General features: G+C 42.3%; 1 protein-coding gene across 2 annotated transcripts in view; it reads right to left on the bottom strand.

Moving 5' to 3' along the window:
- Positions 1-17,142, bottom strand: part of LOC120526293 (NADH-cytochrome b5 reductase 1) — a 63,761-nt gene extending 46,619 nt beyond the window's left edge. Inside the window, exon 1 of one of the 2 annotated variants that reach the window (XM_039749412.1) lies at positions 17,077-17,142. In XM_039749412.1, the coding sequence (XP_039605346.1) occupies positions 17,077-17,103 (27 nt within the window). In that variant the 5' untranslated portion in view covers positions 17,104-17,142. Of the gene's footprint in view, positions 1-16,847; positions 16,926-17,076 lie in introns of those variants that run through there. The other variant, XM_039749413.1, reaches the window with a different exon arrangement.
- Positions 17,143-17,704: the final 562 nt, after the last annotated feature.

The raw sequence follows: 17,704 nt of genomic DNA, 5'->3' as shown, positions 1-17,704 counted from the left end.
TTTTTCAAAGAAGTATCAGGCGTGCTAATTGATAATGTTCTTGACATAGTAAATTCGTCACTAGATACTGGGGTCTTCCCAGACTGTCTTAAGACTGCTGTAGTTAAACCCCTACTTAAGAAACATAATCTTGACCCTCAGCTCTTGAAAATTTTAGACCCATCTCTAACCTGCCTTCTTAAGTAAAGTTCTAGAGAAGGCAGTCATTATGCAGTTAAATGACCACCTAAATAAACATGCTATTCTTGATAAATTTCAGTCGGTTTTAGAACAAATCACAGCACAGAAACTGCACTCGTTAAAGTAGTAAATGACTTGCGGGTAAATGCAGACAGAGGCCATTTATCTGTTCTCATCCTCTTAGATCTGAGTGCTGCATTTGACACCATTGATCACAACATTCTTAGAAATCGCCTTAGTCAATGGGTGGGCCTCTCTGGCAGTGTCTTAAATTGGTTTGAATCCTACCTGACAGGGAGAAAATTTTTGTTAGTTGTGGGAATTACAACTCAAGACACATGATATCCAATATGGTGTTCCACAAGGCTCTATCCTGGGTCCGCTGTTATTCTCAATCTACATGCTTCCGTTAGGTCAGATTATCTCAGGGCACAACGTGAGCTACCACAGCTATGCTGATGACACACAGCTGTACTTATCAATAGCACCTGATGACCCTGATTCTATTGATTCACTAACACAATGTCTGACTGTATCTCAGAATGGATGAATAGTAATTTTCTCAAGTTAAATAAAGAGAAAACTGAAATTTTAGTGATCAGCAATAATGGATACAATGAGGCTATTAGAAATAAACTGGATACATTAGGATTAAAAGTCAAGACGGAGGTAAAAAGCTTAGGGGTGATTGTTGACTGTAATCTGAATTTTAAATCACATATTAATCAGATCATTAGGACAGCATTTTTCACTTAAGAAACATAAGTAAAGTTAGACCTCTTATATCACTGAAAGATGCTGAGAAATTAGTTCACGCTTGTTTTCAGTCGACTAGATTACTGTAACGCACTCCTCTCAGGACTACCCAAAAAGATATAAATCGTTTGCAACTAGTGCAGAATGCAGCTGCTAGAATCCTAACTAGGAAAAGAAAATCCGAGCACATTTCTCCAGTTTTGATGTCACTACACTGGTTACCTGTGTCATTCAGTATTGACTTTAAAATTCTGCTTATGGTTTACAAAGCCTTAAATAATCTCGCCCATCTTATATATCGGAATGTCTGACATCTTATATTCCAAATCGTAACCTCAGATCCTCAAATGAGTGTATCCTTAGAATTCCAAGAACAAAACTTAAAAGAAGTGGTGAGGCTTTGGCCTTCTGCTGCTATGCACCTAAAATCTGGAATAGCCTGCCGATAGGAATTGCCAGGCTGATACAGTAGAGCACTTTAAAACACTGCTGAAAACACATTACTTTAACATGGCCTTTTATAACTTCATTTTAATTAATTTAACTTAATCCTGATACTCTGTATGTTCAATTCATCATAATAACTATTCATGGTGGCTCTAAAATCGTACTGACCCCTACTCTCTTTTCTGTTTCTTTTTCCGGTTTCTTTGTGGTGGTGGCCTTCGTCACCTCCACCTACTCAAAGCTTCATGATGCTCCAACAATGATGGACGGATTAAAAGCCAGAAGTCTATGTGACCATCATCATCATCAAGCCCTTCCGTGAGAACCCTAAATCCAAAGAGGACTGTTTCATTTATGTTAGGTAGAATGCCCAGAGGGAACTGGGTGGTCTCATGGTCTGGAATCCCTACAGATTTTATTTTTTCTCCAGCCGTCTGGAGTCAGTATGTCGGCATTTTGCTTCACCACATCGAACCATTCATTAAACATCAAAGTGCGCACATCGATCTCGTAGGATCTGCATAGCGCCTTTCTGTCACATGTAGATAGTAAACAGAGACTCTGACATCACATTCTGACTTGATCACACTGCGCCCAACGACTTTTTGCTGTACGCGTCATGTTAATTTCTGAGGACGTGATGAGAGGACGTGTCAAATGAACGCTGGGAACGTGTGGCAGCCATGATGAGTGCGCATACATGTTCTGAGCGTGATGTAAAAACAAGCCCTAAGAAACATCCATGCACACAATGGGAAAATGTGCAAACACCACAGAGACAAACGTCTGGCATGGGATTTAAATGGAAGAGTGAGGCAGCAGTGTGCTGCCATGAAACAAATCTATTTTTATATATCAATATTGAGACACACCCAAGCAAAATGAAGTTTGTACAATGAGTCACTGATGAGGAGTCAACTGGCACTAGTCCACACAGTGAGACTGAAGAAACAGGAGGAAGTTAGGAAAGAAGAAGAATCCCAAATCAGAAGGCGTGTTTACCATTGCTATTCTTGATATACGCAGTGAAAAGTGAAGCAAAACGACCCCTTTTATTGGCTAACTAGGAGATTACAATATGCAAGCTTTCAAGGCAACTCAGGCCCCTTCTTCAGGCAATGATGTAATACAGAAACTGAAGTTCTCTGTGTTTATATCCACACACTAGGACAAGAAACAACATTGGTAAATCTTTAAATGAAAAATCTTAAAAAATAAAAAAATAATACATTCATTCAGGCTAAGATTAATTTAACAAGAGAGAGAAGAACAATGAATGGTCAAGATCTTTGGATAAGATAACTGTCCAACAAAGTCCTTTGAGTTTTTCAAATCAATATGGGTCTGTAGACAGGTTATCTGTGTCAGTCTGAGAGATGCAAACAATCCTCATACCTGGCCATAAGACCCATGTCTCTATTCAAGCCATGTTGTAATGTTATTAAATTTTAACATGAGTTTAACTTCCCATTCTTTTCTCTCTTGCTGTGTTCTGAAGTTGCCCATATGCACTGTGACTTTAAAGTCCCTCTCACAGTGTCCATGGCTGTTGACGTGGGCTGCTACAGGAACATCTGTGTTGCCATGTTTAATGTGGAACCTGTGTAAATAGACCATACATTGTTCTTCTCTCTCTTGTTAAATCAACCCTAGACCGAATAAATCTATTATTTTTTTACATTTAAGATTTCTCATTTAAAGATTTACCAATGTTGTTTCTTGTCCTAGTGTGTGGCTATAAACACATGGAACTTCAGTTTCTGAAGCTTTATAAATAATGGATACTTTATTCTCCATCAATAATTGTTTTGGTAAAGCCATACTCAGTGTAATCCTCTTTTAATTTTCTAATATTTTTGCGACTAGCCATGATTAGATGAATGGTAAAAAAGTAAGAGCGAAGCGAGGGTCACTTATTGAGGCAGGCAGGTGTGGGCACAATAGCACGTGGGCTCGATGAAAATGCACGGTCAGATTCAAAAAAATATATCTTTTCAAGTTCTATTTTGATATAAGTAGGTTCTATTTAGTCGACAGAAATGCTGTCCTCTGTGCAAACAGCTCCTCTGCTCACACCCCCTCCGTCAGGCAGAGAGAGTGAGAAAGATAGAGAGAAGCAAACAAGCGCCACGCGGGAAGCATATCTTATAGCATTGAGGAGTTTTAGTTAATATGTAATACATGCTCTGATTGGGTAGCTTTTAAGCAAACCGCCAATAGCATCCCTTGTATGAAATCAACTGGGCAATCAAACTGAGGAAGCATGTAACCTAAATTAAAAGACCCATTGTCCGCAGAAAGCGGCGAACCAGCGAAAAATCCATGATATATATTTAGATATGCTACATTTAAAATCCGCGATAGAGTGAAACCGCGAAAGTCAAAGCGCGATATAGCGAGGGATTACTGTATATATATTGTGGAAAGCAGCCCGGACACAGACAGGCGGACATCGTTTGAATCACCACAACACATTAATTAACACAATGACTGACACACACAACCCCAAAACTCCCCCAAAGTCCAGGCCTCTATACACAATGATGCATCTCTTCAGGCCGCCCCCTTTCCACTCCTCCCAAGCTCCGTCCTTCTCCGCTCTCGACTCAAGCCACTGAATGGAGGGAGGCGGCCCCTTTTATAATCACCCGAATGTGCTCCAGGTGCTTCCTGGTAATCTTTCGCCGGCACTCCCCAGTGTGGCGGAAGTACTGGCTGTGCGCCCAGCAGCACTCCGGGTGTCCCTGGTCATCTTCCCCCCAGCACTTCCGGGTGTGGTGGATGTGCTGAGGACCAGGGCTCTCCAGGCATTGGGGCGCCCCCTGGCGGTGACCATGGGCCCCTACAGAGTTGAGCTTCCAAGCTCAGTTTCTGTGGTCCCCAAAGCCAACAGGGCAGTTGCCCCCTTGTGGTCTGGAGGAGGCGTGATCCCTCCTCTGGTCCTTTCGGGCATCCCGGTTGGGTGCCAACCCCAGCCGCTTGCTACAATATATATATGTGTGTGTGTTATGGCCAAAACCCAAAATCGGCCAAAGCAGGAAATGGCCAATGTCACTGTAAATTGACCAGCCAATGTCCGATGAGCAGCGATTTGTTGCACACTTAGTAATGCAATTGCATCGAGTGTAGCCTTGGCGGCTCTTGTTTAGAAAGGGGACGCCACTTGGTTGTTTCACAATAATTAAGATTAGGTATATAAGTAGATTTTACATTTTTGTTATCATTTTAGCCCTAAAAAAGTGACTTAACATCAGGGACCTATTTTATTGACCTTAAAGTTAGTGTTTGGGCGAGGGAAAGGCCGTCTCAAGTGGCGTCTGCTTTCTGAACAAGACCCGCGGACAGTCTTACATCAGCACATCGGAGTTTAGCCAGGGAGTCCTTGCCAGTTTGCGAAATGGCCAGTCACAGTAGCATATACACTGGTCATTTCTAGGAATTTGGACTTTGGCCACACCTCTCGGCCAATTCGGGAACTGGCCAAACTTCGGGTTTTGACTGTACCATATACATATACACTGCGGTGGGCTGGCATCCTGCCCTGGGTTTGTTTCCTGCCTTGTGCCCTGTGTTGGCTCCAGCAGACCACCCCGTGACCCTGTAGTCAGGATGTAGCGGGTTGGATAATGGATGGATGTTATCTCAGTCGGGGTGAAGGATTAATGGAGGGACTGGGGGAGGCTGTTTCTCAAAAGCAATTCCTCCCTTGGTGCTCCTCAGACAGGGATCCGGTTGTAGACACCTGCAGGGATCCATGGGAATTGTAGTCCTGAAGGACAGCCCTGTCAGGGGGAAATATATAAATATAGCGGGTTGGATAATGGATGGATGGATGGATATACAAATATATATATATAAATAAATATATTGATGGGTGATTACTGGAAAGATGCTGTGGATAAATAAGTAATCTTTTATGTAAAACCCAGAATTGTGTTGGGCACCTCTCTGTCTGTGGTTTGGTGCTCGGTGGCACTGCCTTTGTTGTTACAATGGACACATTTATTGGTACCCATTGTGGAGGACTGCCGGCTTCCCATGCCGGTCCTCACCCCCAGGCCGCCAGGAGGAGCTCTCCCGACAGCAGGATCGTGCCCCGAGGTCCAGCTGGGCCTTATGGACTTTGTACTGTTTATACACAGCCCTGCTGGATACCTTGGGGACCACCAGGAGTCGCTGTGGGGGGGCTTATGGGCTCTGTGATGCCGTATGACCTGGGAGTACGTCACGGTCACGTGACGGGAAGAAATGTCATGCTTCCGGGTTGAAGTAAAGGACTGATTGCCCTGACCCGGAAGGAATAAGAAACTATGGACTGATGGGACAGGAACACCTCCGGGTCAGGGGCCATAAAAGGACTGTGGCTCAGTCCAGACACTGAGCTGTGCTGGGTGGGAGGAGAGAGAATATTGTGTTTATTTGTTGGGTTAAATATTTATGAGTAGTGTGGAAGGTGCTTGGTGCACTGTGAACCATAATAAAAAGTCTCGGACTTTTACCAGGTGTCTGGAGTTGTACCAGCGGGTTCAAGGGAGCACTAGCGCCCCCTACTGCCACACCATCCATGAAAAAAGAACCCGAAATTGTCTGTGGAATAACTTGAAACTGACACTCATCATTTGTCTACTCCGCATTTAACAAAAATCAGACTTGGCTTTAGAGTTTTGATTCAATGGAATATTTCAAATAATAAAACAAATGAAAATGGCATGGACATTAGCAACCTTGGGCCACACCTTTTTACTTTTCATTTAACATATGATGTTTTGATAATAAATTCTCACCTGCATGCTGAAATCAGGCTTGTTTAATACACAGACAACACTCTGGTTACCGTCTTATTGGCCATCTTTACTTGCCTCTGTTATTTCAGGTATTCATGTGCTTTGACAAGCTCTTGAAGGAGACGTAAAAATCCTCCTGGATATTCACAGCTACAGCAGCAGTTTTGTGTGACCAGCTATTCTGCATCATGGAAGCCCAGGAAGTCTAAATTGAGAGTGCGTGACCAGCGACACACACACACACACACACACACACACACACACACACACACACACTCTCTCTTCACATCCACCCACACATTCCTTCCGAGAATTCAGACATCCACACCTCCTCACAGTGCTGTAGAGTAAAAAGCAGACTAGTAATTAATGCCAATCCAAAGTGGAGAAAGAGCCAAATTGCTGTCAGGAAAACGAGTCCTCCCTGTTCCACCTTTCATGGCTGCCTAATTTTACAAAAATGTTTAAGAATGAGTCACCACTTTCCGCTGCACTTTGTGAACATTCCCATTACTTTGTGAGCGGACGTCCAAGTACAGCAAATGCCGAAACAAACTCAGACTTTGGGTATACAAGGTGACATACTCGTAAGCTACAGGCTGGAGGCATACAACTCTCCTCTTCTCCAAAACAGTTTTGTTATTTTCTTTGGTCAGACTCGGGCAAAATGAACTCCGTCCACCCATCTATTATACTTTGCTTTAGCAGAGGAAGGGTCATTGAAAGAATCAAGAAAGTCTGAATTAGCCTAAGCTAGGGTGTTCATAAGAAATGTTAACGATTTGCTTCAATAGATTGACATCAACACAGCTGCATCAGACATTAAAAATATTAAGATATGTGATTCATTTTAAATGCATAAACCAGGGGTCTTGGAGGGCCGCAGTGGCTGCAGGTTTTCTTTCCAACTGGTTTTCTAATTGGAAGTCAAATGTGACGATGCGGGTTAGCTGCATGCTCCCATTTCGCTTCTGGGAGCCCTGAACCCGACACTGTCGGTAGTGTTACCGATGAGCTCGGCAGTGAGGCACTACAATGCTTTTATTAAAAATCCATAAACAAAACAATGTTCAAATAAATAGTGCAGTGCCTTCCAAAAAGTCATTAAATAAATAATCCACAAAACAAGTGCTGAAGTGGAGGAAGAAAAACAATCCTTTAAAACGACAACGAGGTTAAAACAATGCTGGAAGTAGTCGCCCCGTGTCTTTTACCTGGCGGCTCCCCTGCTTCTCCCATCTGGGCCCCGCAACAGGAGAGTCGCTCTTCTGCAGCAGCTGACCTTCTCTGCCTTCTTCTACTGGTTGGTTCGCCTCACCGATCCCTGGCTCCGATAGGCTCCACCAAACAGCGACTTGGGATCCCCAACGACCAGGGCTCTCACGTCCCAAGTCCCGACTCCTGCTGCCTTCCCAGCCTTACGCAGCCAGCCGCCTTTCTTCAGTGAACAAGGAGTTGGAGTGACCGCTTCCTTCTGCCCCACCGAGTGTCGGCCAAACGCCGCTACTTGGGCTCACTGTCCAGCTGTGAGCACGCGCCAGCCCGCCCGCCAGCTCACTCACTCCGGTTCTCTCTCCATACTACTTCCTGCTTTCTTCCTCACTCTGCAACCTCTGTCTTTCATTTCTTTTATTTTTTCTTTCCTCCCTAGCCACCTCACGCTTTTATTTATCAAGGGGACATGGTAGACGTGACAATCAGCAGCTCCTGGGAACAATTACGGATGCGGACCGTTTCTCACCTGTGCACTTAGGTGAGAAACGCCCACATCACAAACTCATCAGGAACCGCTTCGGCCGCACAACCACCACGCCCCCTCGCTAAGCTGGGATCCACTGAACAGGATCATCTCCAGACAGAGGAGCAGCTTCAGCCACAGACTGCTGTCACCATCCTGCTCCACTGAGACTGAGGAGACCCCACACTATGCGACTCTTCAATTCCACCCGGGGGGTAAACGTTAACATTATACAAAGTTATTGTCTGTTATACCTGCATTGTTATCACTATTTAATTTTATATTGTTCTTTATCAGTATGCTGCTGCTGGAGTATAGGAATTTCCTCTTGGGAACATTAAAGTATCTATCTATCATATAGTGCCTTTTCATATCTATCTATCTATTATATAGTGCCTTTCACATCTATCTATCATATAGTGCCTTTCATATCTATCTATCTATTATATAGTGCCTTTTCATATCTATCTATCTATCTATCATATAGTGCCTTTCATATCTATCTATCTATCATATAGTGCCTTTCATATCTATCTATCATATAGTGCCTTTCACATCTATCCATCTATCTATTATATAGTGCCTTTTCATATCTATCTATCCATCTATCTATCATATAGTGCCTTTCACATCTATCTATCTATCTATTATATAGTGCCTTTTCATATCTATCTATCCATCTATCTATCTATCATATAGTGCCTTTCACATCTATCTATCTATCTATCTATCTATCATATAGTGCCTTTCACATCTATCTATCTATTATATAGTGCCTTTTCATATCTATCTATTATATAGTACCTTTCATATCTATCTATCTATCTATCTATCTATTACAGGGGTCTTCAACTAAAATCTATCGAGGTCCAGTCAGAGAAAATTTCTTGAAGCAAAGGTCCGGTCCGTCTGAAGATCATGTTGTCTAACTATTTAGTATCATGTCTATTTAAGTAGCCTAGTAGTTGTATCAACATCTGCATGTAATTAATACTAGACTTTCAAATCAAATTAGTTTAGTACAATTCATAATCCTTTTGACAATATTTATTTTCAAACACAGAACTGAACATTTATGTATGACTGCAAATATGTACTTTTTTGTTCTGTCAGTGTATAATTTCTTCTTTAATTTAATAAACAAAAGTAGGGCTGCACTTCAAAATAAGACAAAAATAAATTATGAAAACTGTGCATGCTTAAATAAAGTGAAGAATACAAAAGGAATGGAGAAAAAGCTTAACATTTCCCCTTTTCTGTTTCACATTTTGACTCAAGTCTCAACCAATTTCACAGATAACAAATCTCAACACATCTTAACAATGTAACAGGTTTAAATGCCCATGTTCTTCCCTCTTATATTCATTGCCACACTTTTTTGCTCAGTGAGAGAATTGAGCTCTAGCTTATCCTGCCAGGGTTTTAAACCTGGGCTTGAATGGAGTCAGAGCCATTCTCATAGACATGTGGAGGTGTTCATTGTTGAGCCTGAAACGATATTTAGTTTTTATTATGTTCATTGTGGAGAAAGCTGTCTCACAGTTGTGTGTGGAGCCAAACATAGTCAATATGTACAAGGCTACCTTCCTCAGAACTGGGAAAGCTGTCTCAGGGACCATTTGGAGCCAGAAAGTGGAAGGATCAATTCTTCCACACTGCTCTTTCAGAGCCACATCTGCTTGGAGATCAACCAGTTGCATCTGAAGAGGCCCAGCATTTACCCATTTAAAGTGCTCCGTGACTTCCTTTGAGAACCTCCTGACATCTGTGATGAGAAATGGGCTCTGAATGAACATGGTGAGCTGCTGTCCAAAGCGGAAGTGGTCAAAACGGTTGCTGAAGTTAACAATCAGCTTATTAATAAAGTTAACAAAAGAAGACACATCTCTCTGCCCCTGCACCTGTTCCTGCACTGCTGGGAAATGTTCACAGTCCCCCTGCAAGTCTTCCTTGAACACCTCAAGTTTCCTCTGAAAGGAGCGGACAGCTGTCATCAGTTCACAAATTGAATTGTTTTTTCCCTGTAGCCTCAAATTCAGTTCATTTAGATGTGAAGTGATATCAACCAAAAAGGCCACATTGTCCATTTGTTTTTCATTGTCTAAAAAGAAAGAAAACTGTGATGCCTTCTGACTTCTTAGCTCTGCCAAAAAAGATGCTACTTCCCTCCTTATGGACCAAAAGCGTGCCAACACCCTGCCTTTGCTGAGCCATCTCACATTGTTGTGCAGCAAAAGTTCATCTGCATTAGCATCGACTTCCCTGAGGAATTCTCTAAGCATGCGATGCTGGAAGGAAGAGGATGCTCTGAGAAAATGTATCATTTTCATCATTGTACTCATCACCTCAGCATGCTCATCTGACAGGGATGCACAGAGGACAGATTGATGAATGATGCAATGGTAAGATATGAGCTCAGGATTGTCTTCTTTCAGTCTTGATACTGCTCCTTTCTCTCTCCCAATCATAGCAGGGGCTCCATCTGTGGTTATTGAAACCACCTTTTTTGGCTCTATTCCTCTCTTTGACAACATCTCCTTAATGGCCGTGTAAATGTCCTCTCCTCTTGTACTGGTCTGAAGGGGTGTGATACCTAACAGGTCTTCACAGAATGCTTTCTGGTCAGTGTTGAAAAACCTGACATACACTAACAGCTGAACATTGTCACAAATGTCAGTGGACTCATCCACAGCTAAACCCACACATGGTGCCTTCTGCATTGCTTCATCAAGCTGGATTAGCACATCCTCAGTCAGTATTTCACTTTTCTTTGTGGCAGATGTTGCGGACATGGGTATTTGATTTATTTTTTCACATAGCTCTTGCTTTTGTTTTCCCTCAAGTAATGTTTCAGCTACTGCACTCATGCATTCTTTGACAACCCCTCCATCTGTAAATGGCATTCTGTGTTGTCCCAAAATCCCAAAATCCAAGCAACTCTGAGGGAGCACTCCAGAGCACGTTGTTGGGCAGTGAATGTGTGGCTCAGGATCCTGGTGGACTGGTCATATTGGCCTCTGAGACTAATGATTTTTTGTGATCTCACTTCAGATTTGAGTGGGTATGTTCGTTCAAAATCTTTATGCTTCGTCTCATAATGTCGTTTCACATTGGCACTTTTTACAAGTGCCACGGTTTCTGAACATATGAGACACACAGGTTTAGTGTTTCCAGTGGGAAGTATGAACAGAAATGAGTTTGTCCATTCTGGATTAAATACCTATTTTAAGCTGTCCACTTTCCTTCTTTTAGAGAGCGCCATTTGCTCCGTATATTTCTGTCCCTTTCGCCGTGTCACTCGTCTCTTCTTTATCCAGCACAGTCTCACAGTATCTCTCAGTAGTCTTTATTTTTATCGCTACATTTCTTTCGAACGTTTCGGTTCCTGACCTTGCCTCTAACACACGTTTCACTATCTTTCTTCTTTTCGACCGTATCTCTGAAAAATCCCTCCACTGTTTGCGTACATGGATTCGTAAAACAACGTTCACCGACCAGAATCCGCAGACTTGATTGGATGAGAGGTATCACGTGAAATGGCTTAGCGCGTATACTGTGTATTTCCTCACCATTACCGTAAAGATTACAAAAGCTGCGCCGGATAAAAATAGAAGCGCCCCATCATGTTTAAATGATAACCTTTTGTTTTGGCTGTAAGTCAAGGTCCGTATGAGACAGCTTTGCGGTCCGGATGCGGACCGAGGTCCTCCTGTTAGTGACCTCTGACTATTATATAGTGCCTTTTCATATCTATCTATCTATCATATAGTGCCTTTTCATATCTATCTATCTATTATATAGTACCTTTCATATCTATCTATTATATAGTGCCTTTTCATATCTATCTATCTATTATATAGTGCCTTTTCATATCTATCCATCTATCTATCTATCATATAGTGCCTTTCACATCTATCTATCTATCTATTATATTGTGCCTTTTCACATCTATCTATCTATCTATCATATAGTGCCTTTCACATCTATCTATCTATCATATAGTGCCTTTCACATCTATCTATCTATCTATTATATAGTGCCTTTTCATATCTATCTATCTATAAGGTTGCCAGTTCAAATCCCGTATATGCCGAATGTGACTTTACCTCTTTGGGCCCTTGAGTAAGGCCCTTAACCTGCAATTGCCCTGTTCCGATTCTGCATGTAGGCCCTGCAACCTGCAGGGAAAAACCTGGGGGTTGATGGCACTCCAGCCACCATAAAAACACTCCATCTGAACTGGTGTGGTGCTGAGGGGTCACCCATCGCATGGCTGCACTCGGGTCCTAATCTAGGATCCTAAATTGGTTTGTGCCATCATCAGCGTGTGCTCCTAACCTCTAATTAAAAAATTGGTTGAAGTGGAAACCTGCAGCCACTGCAGCCCACCAGGACCGTGACTGAGGACCCCTGGGATATCGCCTTTTAATATTATATCTATATAGTTTCGGGTTACTTAAGACGCCGCAAATTAAAAAAGAACTTATTCCAACCAGGGAGCTGGCGCCCCCTAGAGGAAAACACCTCGGTGATTCTAACCATGGCATGATTGTTGGTGCCAGATGGGCTGGTTTGAGTATTTCTGTAACTGCTGATCTCTTAGGATATGCATGCACAACAGTCTCTAGTGTTTACTCAGAATGGCGCAAAAAACAAAAGAAACATCATGTGTGAGTGGCAGTTCTGTGGATGGCAACACCTTGTGTATGAGAGAGGTCAAAGGAGAATGGCCAAACTAGTTCAAGCTGACAGAAAGGCTATGGTATCTCAGAATGCACAACAACACCTCAAACCTTTGGTGGATGGGCCACAACAGCATAAGACTACGTCAGGTTCCACACCTGTCAGTCCAAATCACAAAGATGAGGCTGAATCACCAAAACGGGATAACTGAAGACAGGAAAACTGTAACCCTGATGAAACTCGACTTCTGCTGAGGCATACAGAAGGTAGGATCAGACTTTGGTGCCAACAGCATGAATCCATGCACCCAACCTGCCTTGTGTCAACAGTCCAGCCTACTGCTGGACTGGTGGTGGTGTTATGGTTGCGGAATGTTTTTCTGGAACATTTTGGGTTTGTTAGTACCAAGCAATCATTGCTTGAATGCCACAGCCTATTTGATTATTGTTGCTGACCACGTACATTCCCTTTAGGCCACACAGTCTTCTAATGGCTAATAGCTTCAAACAATTTCATGAAAGTGACAGCGAGTTCGCTATTCTTCAGTGGCCATCCCAGTCATCGGCCCTGAATGGGAGTGTTGAAAAATGGAAGATTCACAACTTACAAATCTGCAAATACATACAGTTGTGCTTGAAAGTTTGTGAACCCTTTAGAATTTTCTATATTTCTACATAAATATGACCTAAAACATCATCAGATTTTCACTCAAGTCCTAAAAGTAGATAAAGAGAAACCAGTTAAACAAATGAGACAAAAATATTATACTTGGTCATTTATTTATTAAGGAAAATGATCAAATATTACATATTTGTGAGTGGCAAAAGTATATGAACCTCACAGATGATCAGTGAGTTTAAAGGTGAAATTCCAGTCGGGTGTTTTCAATCAATGGGATGACAATCAGGGTGAGTGGGCACCCTGTGTTATTTAAAGAACAGGATCTATCAAAGTCGGCTCTTCACCACACATGTTTGTGGAAGTGTATCATGGCACGAACAAAGGAGATTTCTGAGGACCTCACAAAAAGAGTTGTTGATGCTCATTAGGCCGGAAAAGGTTACAAAACCATCTCTAAAGAGTTTGGACTCCACCAATCCACAGTCAGACAGATTGTGTACAAATGGAGGAAATTCAAGACCATTGTTACCCTCCCCAGGAGTGGTCGACCACCAAAGATCACTCCAAGAGCAAGGTACACGTGTAATAGTCGGCGAGGTCACAAAGGACCACAGGGTAACTTCTAAGCAACTGAAGGCCTCTCTCACATTGGCTAATGTTCATGTTCATGAGTCCACCATCAGGAGAACACTGAACAACAACGGTGTGCATGGCAGGTTACAAGGAGAAAGAAAGCCACTGCTCTCCAAAAAAAATATTGCTCCTCGTCTGCAGTTTGCTGAAGATCACGTGGACAAACCAGAAGGCTATTGGAAGAATGTTTAGTGGACGGATGAGACCAAAATAGAACTTTTTGGTTCAAATGAAAAGCGTTATGTTTGGAGAAAGGAAAACACTGCATTCCAGCATAAGAACCTTATCCCATCTGTGAACCGTGGTGGTGGTAGTATCAGGGTTTGGGCCTGTTTTGCTGCATCTGGGCCAGGACGGCTTCCCTTCATCGATGGAACAATGAATTCTGAATTATATCAGAGAATTCTAAATTAAAATATAAGGACATCTGTCCATGAACTGAATCTCAAGAGAAGGTGGATCATGCAGCAAGACAACGACACTAAGCACACAAGTCGTTCTACCAAAGAATGGTTCAAGAAGAGTAAAGTTAATGTTTTGGAATGGCCAAGTCAAAGTCCTGACCTTAATCCAACCGAAATGTTGTGGAAGGACCTGAAGCGAGCAGTTCATGTGAGGAAACCCACCAACATCCCAGAGTTGAAGCTCTTCTGTACGGAGGAATGGGTGAAAATTGTGCAGGAATGATCAGAAGTTACCGGAAACGTTTAGTTGCAGTTATTGGGGGGTCACAGCAGATACTGAAAGCAAAGGTTCACATACTTTTGCTACTCACAAATATGTAATATTCGATCATTTTCTTTAATAAATAAACGATCTACTTTTTGGACTTGAGTGAAAATCGGATGATGTTTTAGGTCATATTTATACAGAAATATAGAAAATTCTAAAGGGTTCACAAACTTTCAAGCACCACTGTATTGTGTGATGCAATCACGTAAAACATGGACCAGATGTTTCCAGCTTCTTGTGGAATCCATGGCACAAAAAATTTTGAGAGCAAAAGGAGATCCTACCCAATATTAGTATAGTGCTCCAAAGACCTGTCCTGTGTGAGTGTCGGTGTATTGATCAAGCATTAGTCACTGTTAGAATTCATCTTTATTAATCTTTACTTTGCTCGGTTTTCTTTTCCGGCACCTAATCAAACTAATGTGCAGCCGCCTATGATGTCTGAATGAAAGCGGATACCCGAGTCTGCCACGAGACCCCCGTGTCAAATCCTCTTAGACGAAGCCTTAAAAAAAATAAAATAAAGACCTACCTATGAATATTTATGTTATGTAGAATACCCATTGGGGGCTGGGTGGTCCTAGAGATTTTGTTTTTTTCCAGCATAATTGGAGTGGTTCTTTTTTTCTGTCCACCTTGGCTAAATGACATTATTATCATCGGACAGTTAGTGACTTAAAAAAAACAATTAAGTAATGTATTTCTCTCTTTATTATATATCTACAGGGTGGTCCTGATCTACTTATGCAGATCCAGAGCGTCTGGATGACTTTGATTCATGCGGGGACAATTCCAGTTCGGCGAGAAGACGATTCTTCATGTTGTCAGTTCGCACACTTCTTGATGGTCTGGAATTTTTTGGGTGATTTTCTATGTAATAAACTTAGTAAGTTATAGCGTAATGAAAATTGCATAATTAGATCTATATAGACCCTATATACTATGTAAGTGTGTATTATTAAATTTTTAATATAGTATTTATGCATTATTACTCTTATACAATACAATTTATTTTTGTATAGCCCAAAATCACACAAGAAGTGCTGCAATGGGCTTTAACAGGCCCTGCCTTTTGACAGCAAAGCCTTGGCTCTCTAAGAAGACAAGACAAACTCACAAAAAAAAACCATTGCAGGGGGAAAAAATGGAAGAAACCTTGGGAATGGCAGTTCAAAGAGAGACATACAGTATAAAAAATAAAAAATGTACAAGTATGGAGCAGAATTTAACAGCAGATGATATCACATAATATGATTTGGATTTGTCTAGTTTTTGTTTTTCTTTGCATACAACTACTTCTTTGACATCCTGTAAAGCACAATCGGTTGTATTAAAATGTCAGTCAGCCAGTCGTTTTCCAACCCGCTATATCCTAGCACAGGGTCTGCTGGAGCCAATCCCAGCCAGCACAGGGCACGAACAAACCCCAGGGACAGCGCCAGCCCTACCGCAGGGCACACACCAAGCACAATTTAGGATCGCCAATGTACCTAACCTGCATGTCTTTTGACTGTGGGAGAACATGCAAACTCCATGCAGGGTGGACCCGGGAAGCGAACACCCAGGTCTCCTTACTGTGAGGCAACAGCCCTATCACTGAGCCACTCTGTACTAAATGTGTTACAGAAATAAATATACATATGTCCACAAACAAAAACTAACAGATCAAACAGTAGGCGGCTGCGTGTTGTATTAATATTTAGTTTTTTTTAACGTGTTTCAGCACTAATTTCGGGTGGGTTGGGGCTAAGGGCAAGTTAAAATCCTGCTTACAACCTCAAAATACTATGGCCGGCACTGGAAAGGTTTGTTCTTTGTCATGATTGGACCCTCGTGGACTAGCAATACAGGGCTGTCCTCTCACAGGATGAAATCCCGGATATTAATAACTTAGAGTCGTCTTCTTTATCAAGGTGATCCCTCCTACACTAAGGACACTGGGTGTTTCCTCTCTCTAGGGGACGTCACACCCTGGAATCAAGAGGGCTCTGCTTTCTGTCAGGATGGCATCTGATAAAATTGAGATTGCCGTTTTTATTTTAGTCAAAGCGTTGCTCCATAATATCTGCACGCACTATTATTCACGCTGTCCCATAGTGTCTCCGTTCCTGACAGTCGAGTTCTCCTCTGCATCCCGAAGTCACTTCTCCTCCTCACTAACTCGCTGTGCACACTCACCATGCGTGGTCCAGTAAACTATGCCGAAAAAAGGACAATTTCGAATGACGCCCATGCAGCTGTAAAATCAAGAATGTATTAAAATGCAGACTCACCACGGGATGGCCCATCTTGCAGCTCCGCAGCTAACTGCCACAATTCCTTCGGACTCTGACGCTCCTCCCACAAGGAAACTGCTCCCGCCCATTCTGCCGGAAGCATTGTCACGCCTACTTTGATGCACACTTCGTCACGTTACGCCCACTTTCATCGACGCAGCGCCTGCCTCTTTAAAATCATTTTGCTATTCCCTTTCGCTCCCTTTTTAAAACAGATTCAGCTTACCTGCATTCCTGCAACAAAGCGTCCCATTTTGTCCGTACAGCAAAGACGTGCTCTCCGGTGAAGGTCTCTTATAATTTGACTCCGACGTCAAAGACAATTCGCTGATTGGAAAGAACTACTGTCTGTCAGAAACAAGGGGCGGTTCGTATGGTAAAAAGAGGCGGAAACAAACAATCTGAAATGACAGAAAATGTAGAGAACGTCTGTAAGTACGTGCAGAGCCACAAAGCTACCAAATCACATGATTTTGATTTTATTGGGCATTAAAATTTCTGGTAAGTCGTTCAATACAAGCAGCATGCAACCATTGTTTCTGAGAATAACGGCATAACTTAATTAAATTTAAGGTCGGAGTGCGCCGGCGCCAATGGTTGGTTTGCGTCTCGCGTAATTCGGGATCAAAACAAGGGTTGCTGGTCAGGGGTGGAATTATGGGGGAAAAAATATATATATTATGGAGGATCTACCTAAAAATAAGAGGGATTTTTTTTAACAGGAGAATAACCTTACTACGGAAACATACCTTCCACATTTTCCCCACCCCAAATTGATTGATAGATAGATAGATAGATAGATAGATACTCTATTAATCCCAAGGGGAAATTCACATTCAAATACCAGATGCCCA

Source organism: Polypterus senegalus, chromosome 3, assembly GCF_016835505.1.
Source record: "Polypterus senegalus isolate Bchr_013 chromosome 3, ASM1683550v1, whole genome shotgun sequence".
Lineage (NCBI taxonomy): Eukaryota > Metazoa > Chordata > Cladistia > Polypteriformes > Polypteridae > Polypterus > Polypterus senegalus.
This window is presented reverse-complemented; position numbering and strand designations above follow the sequence as displayed.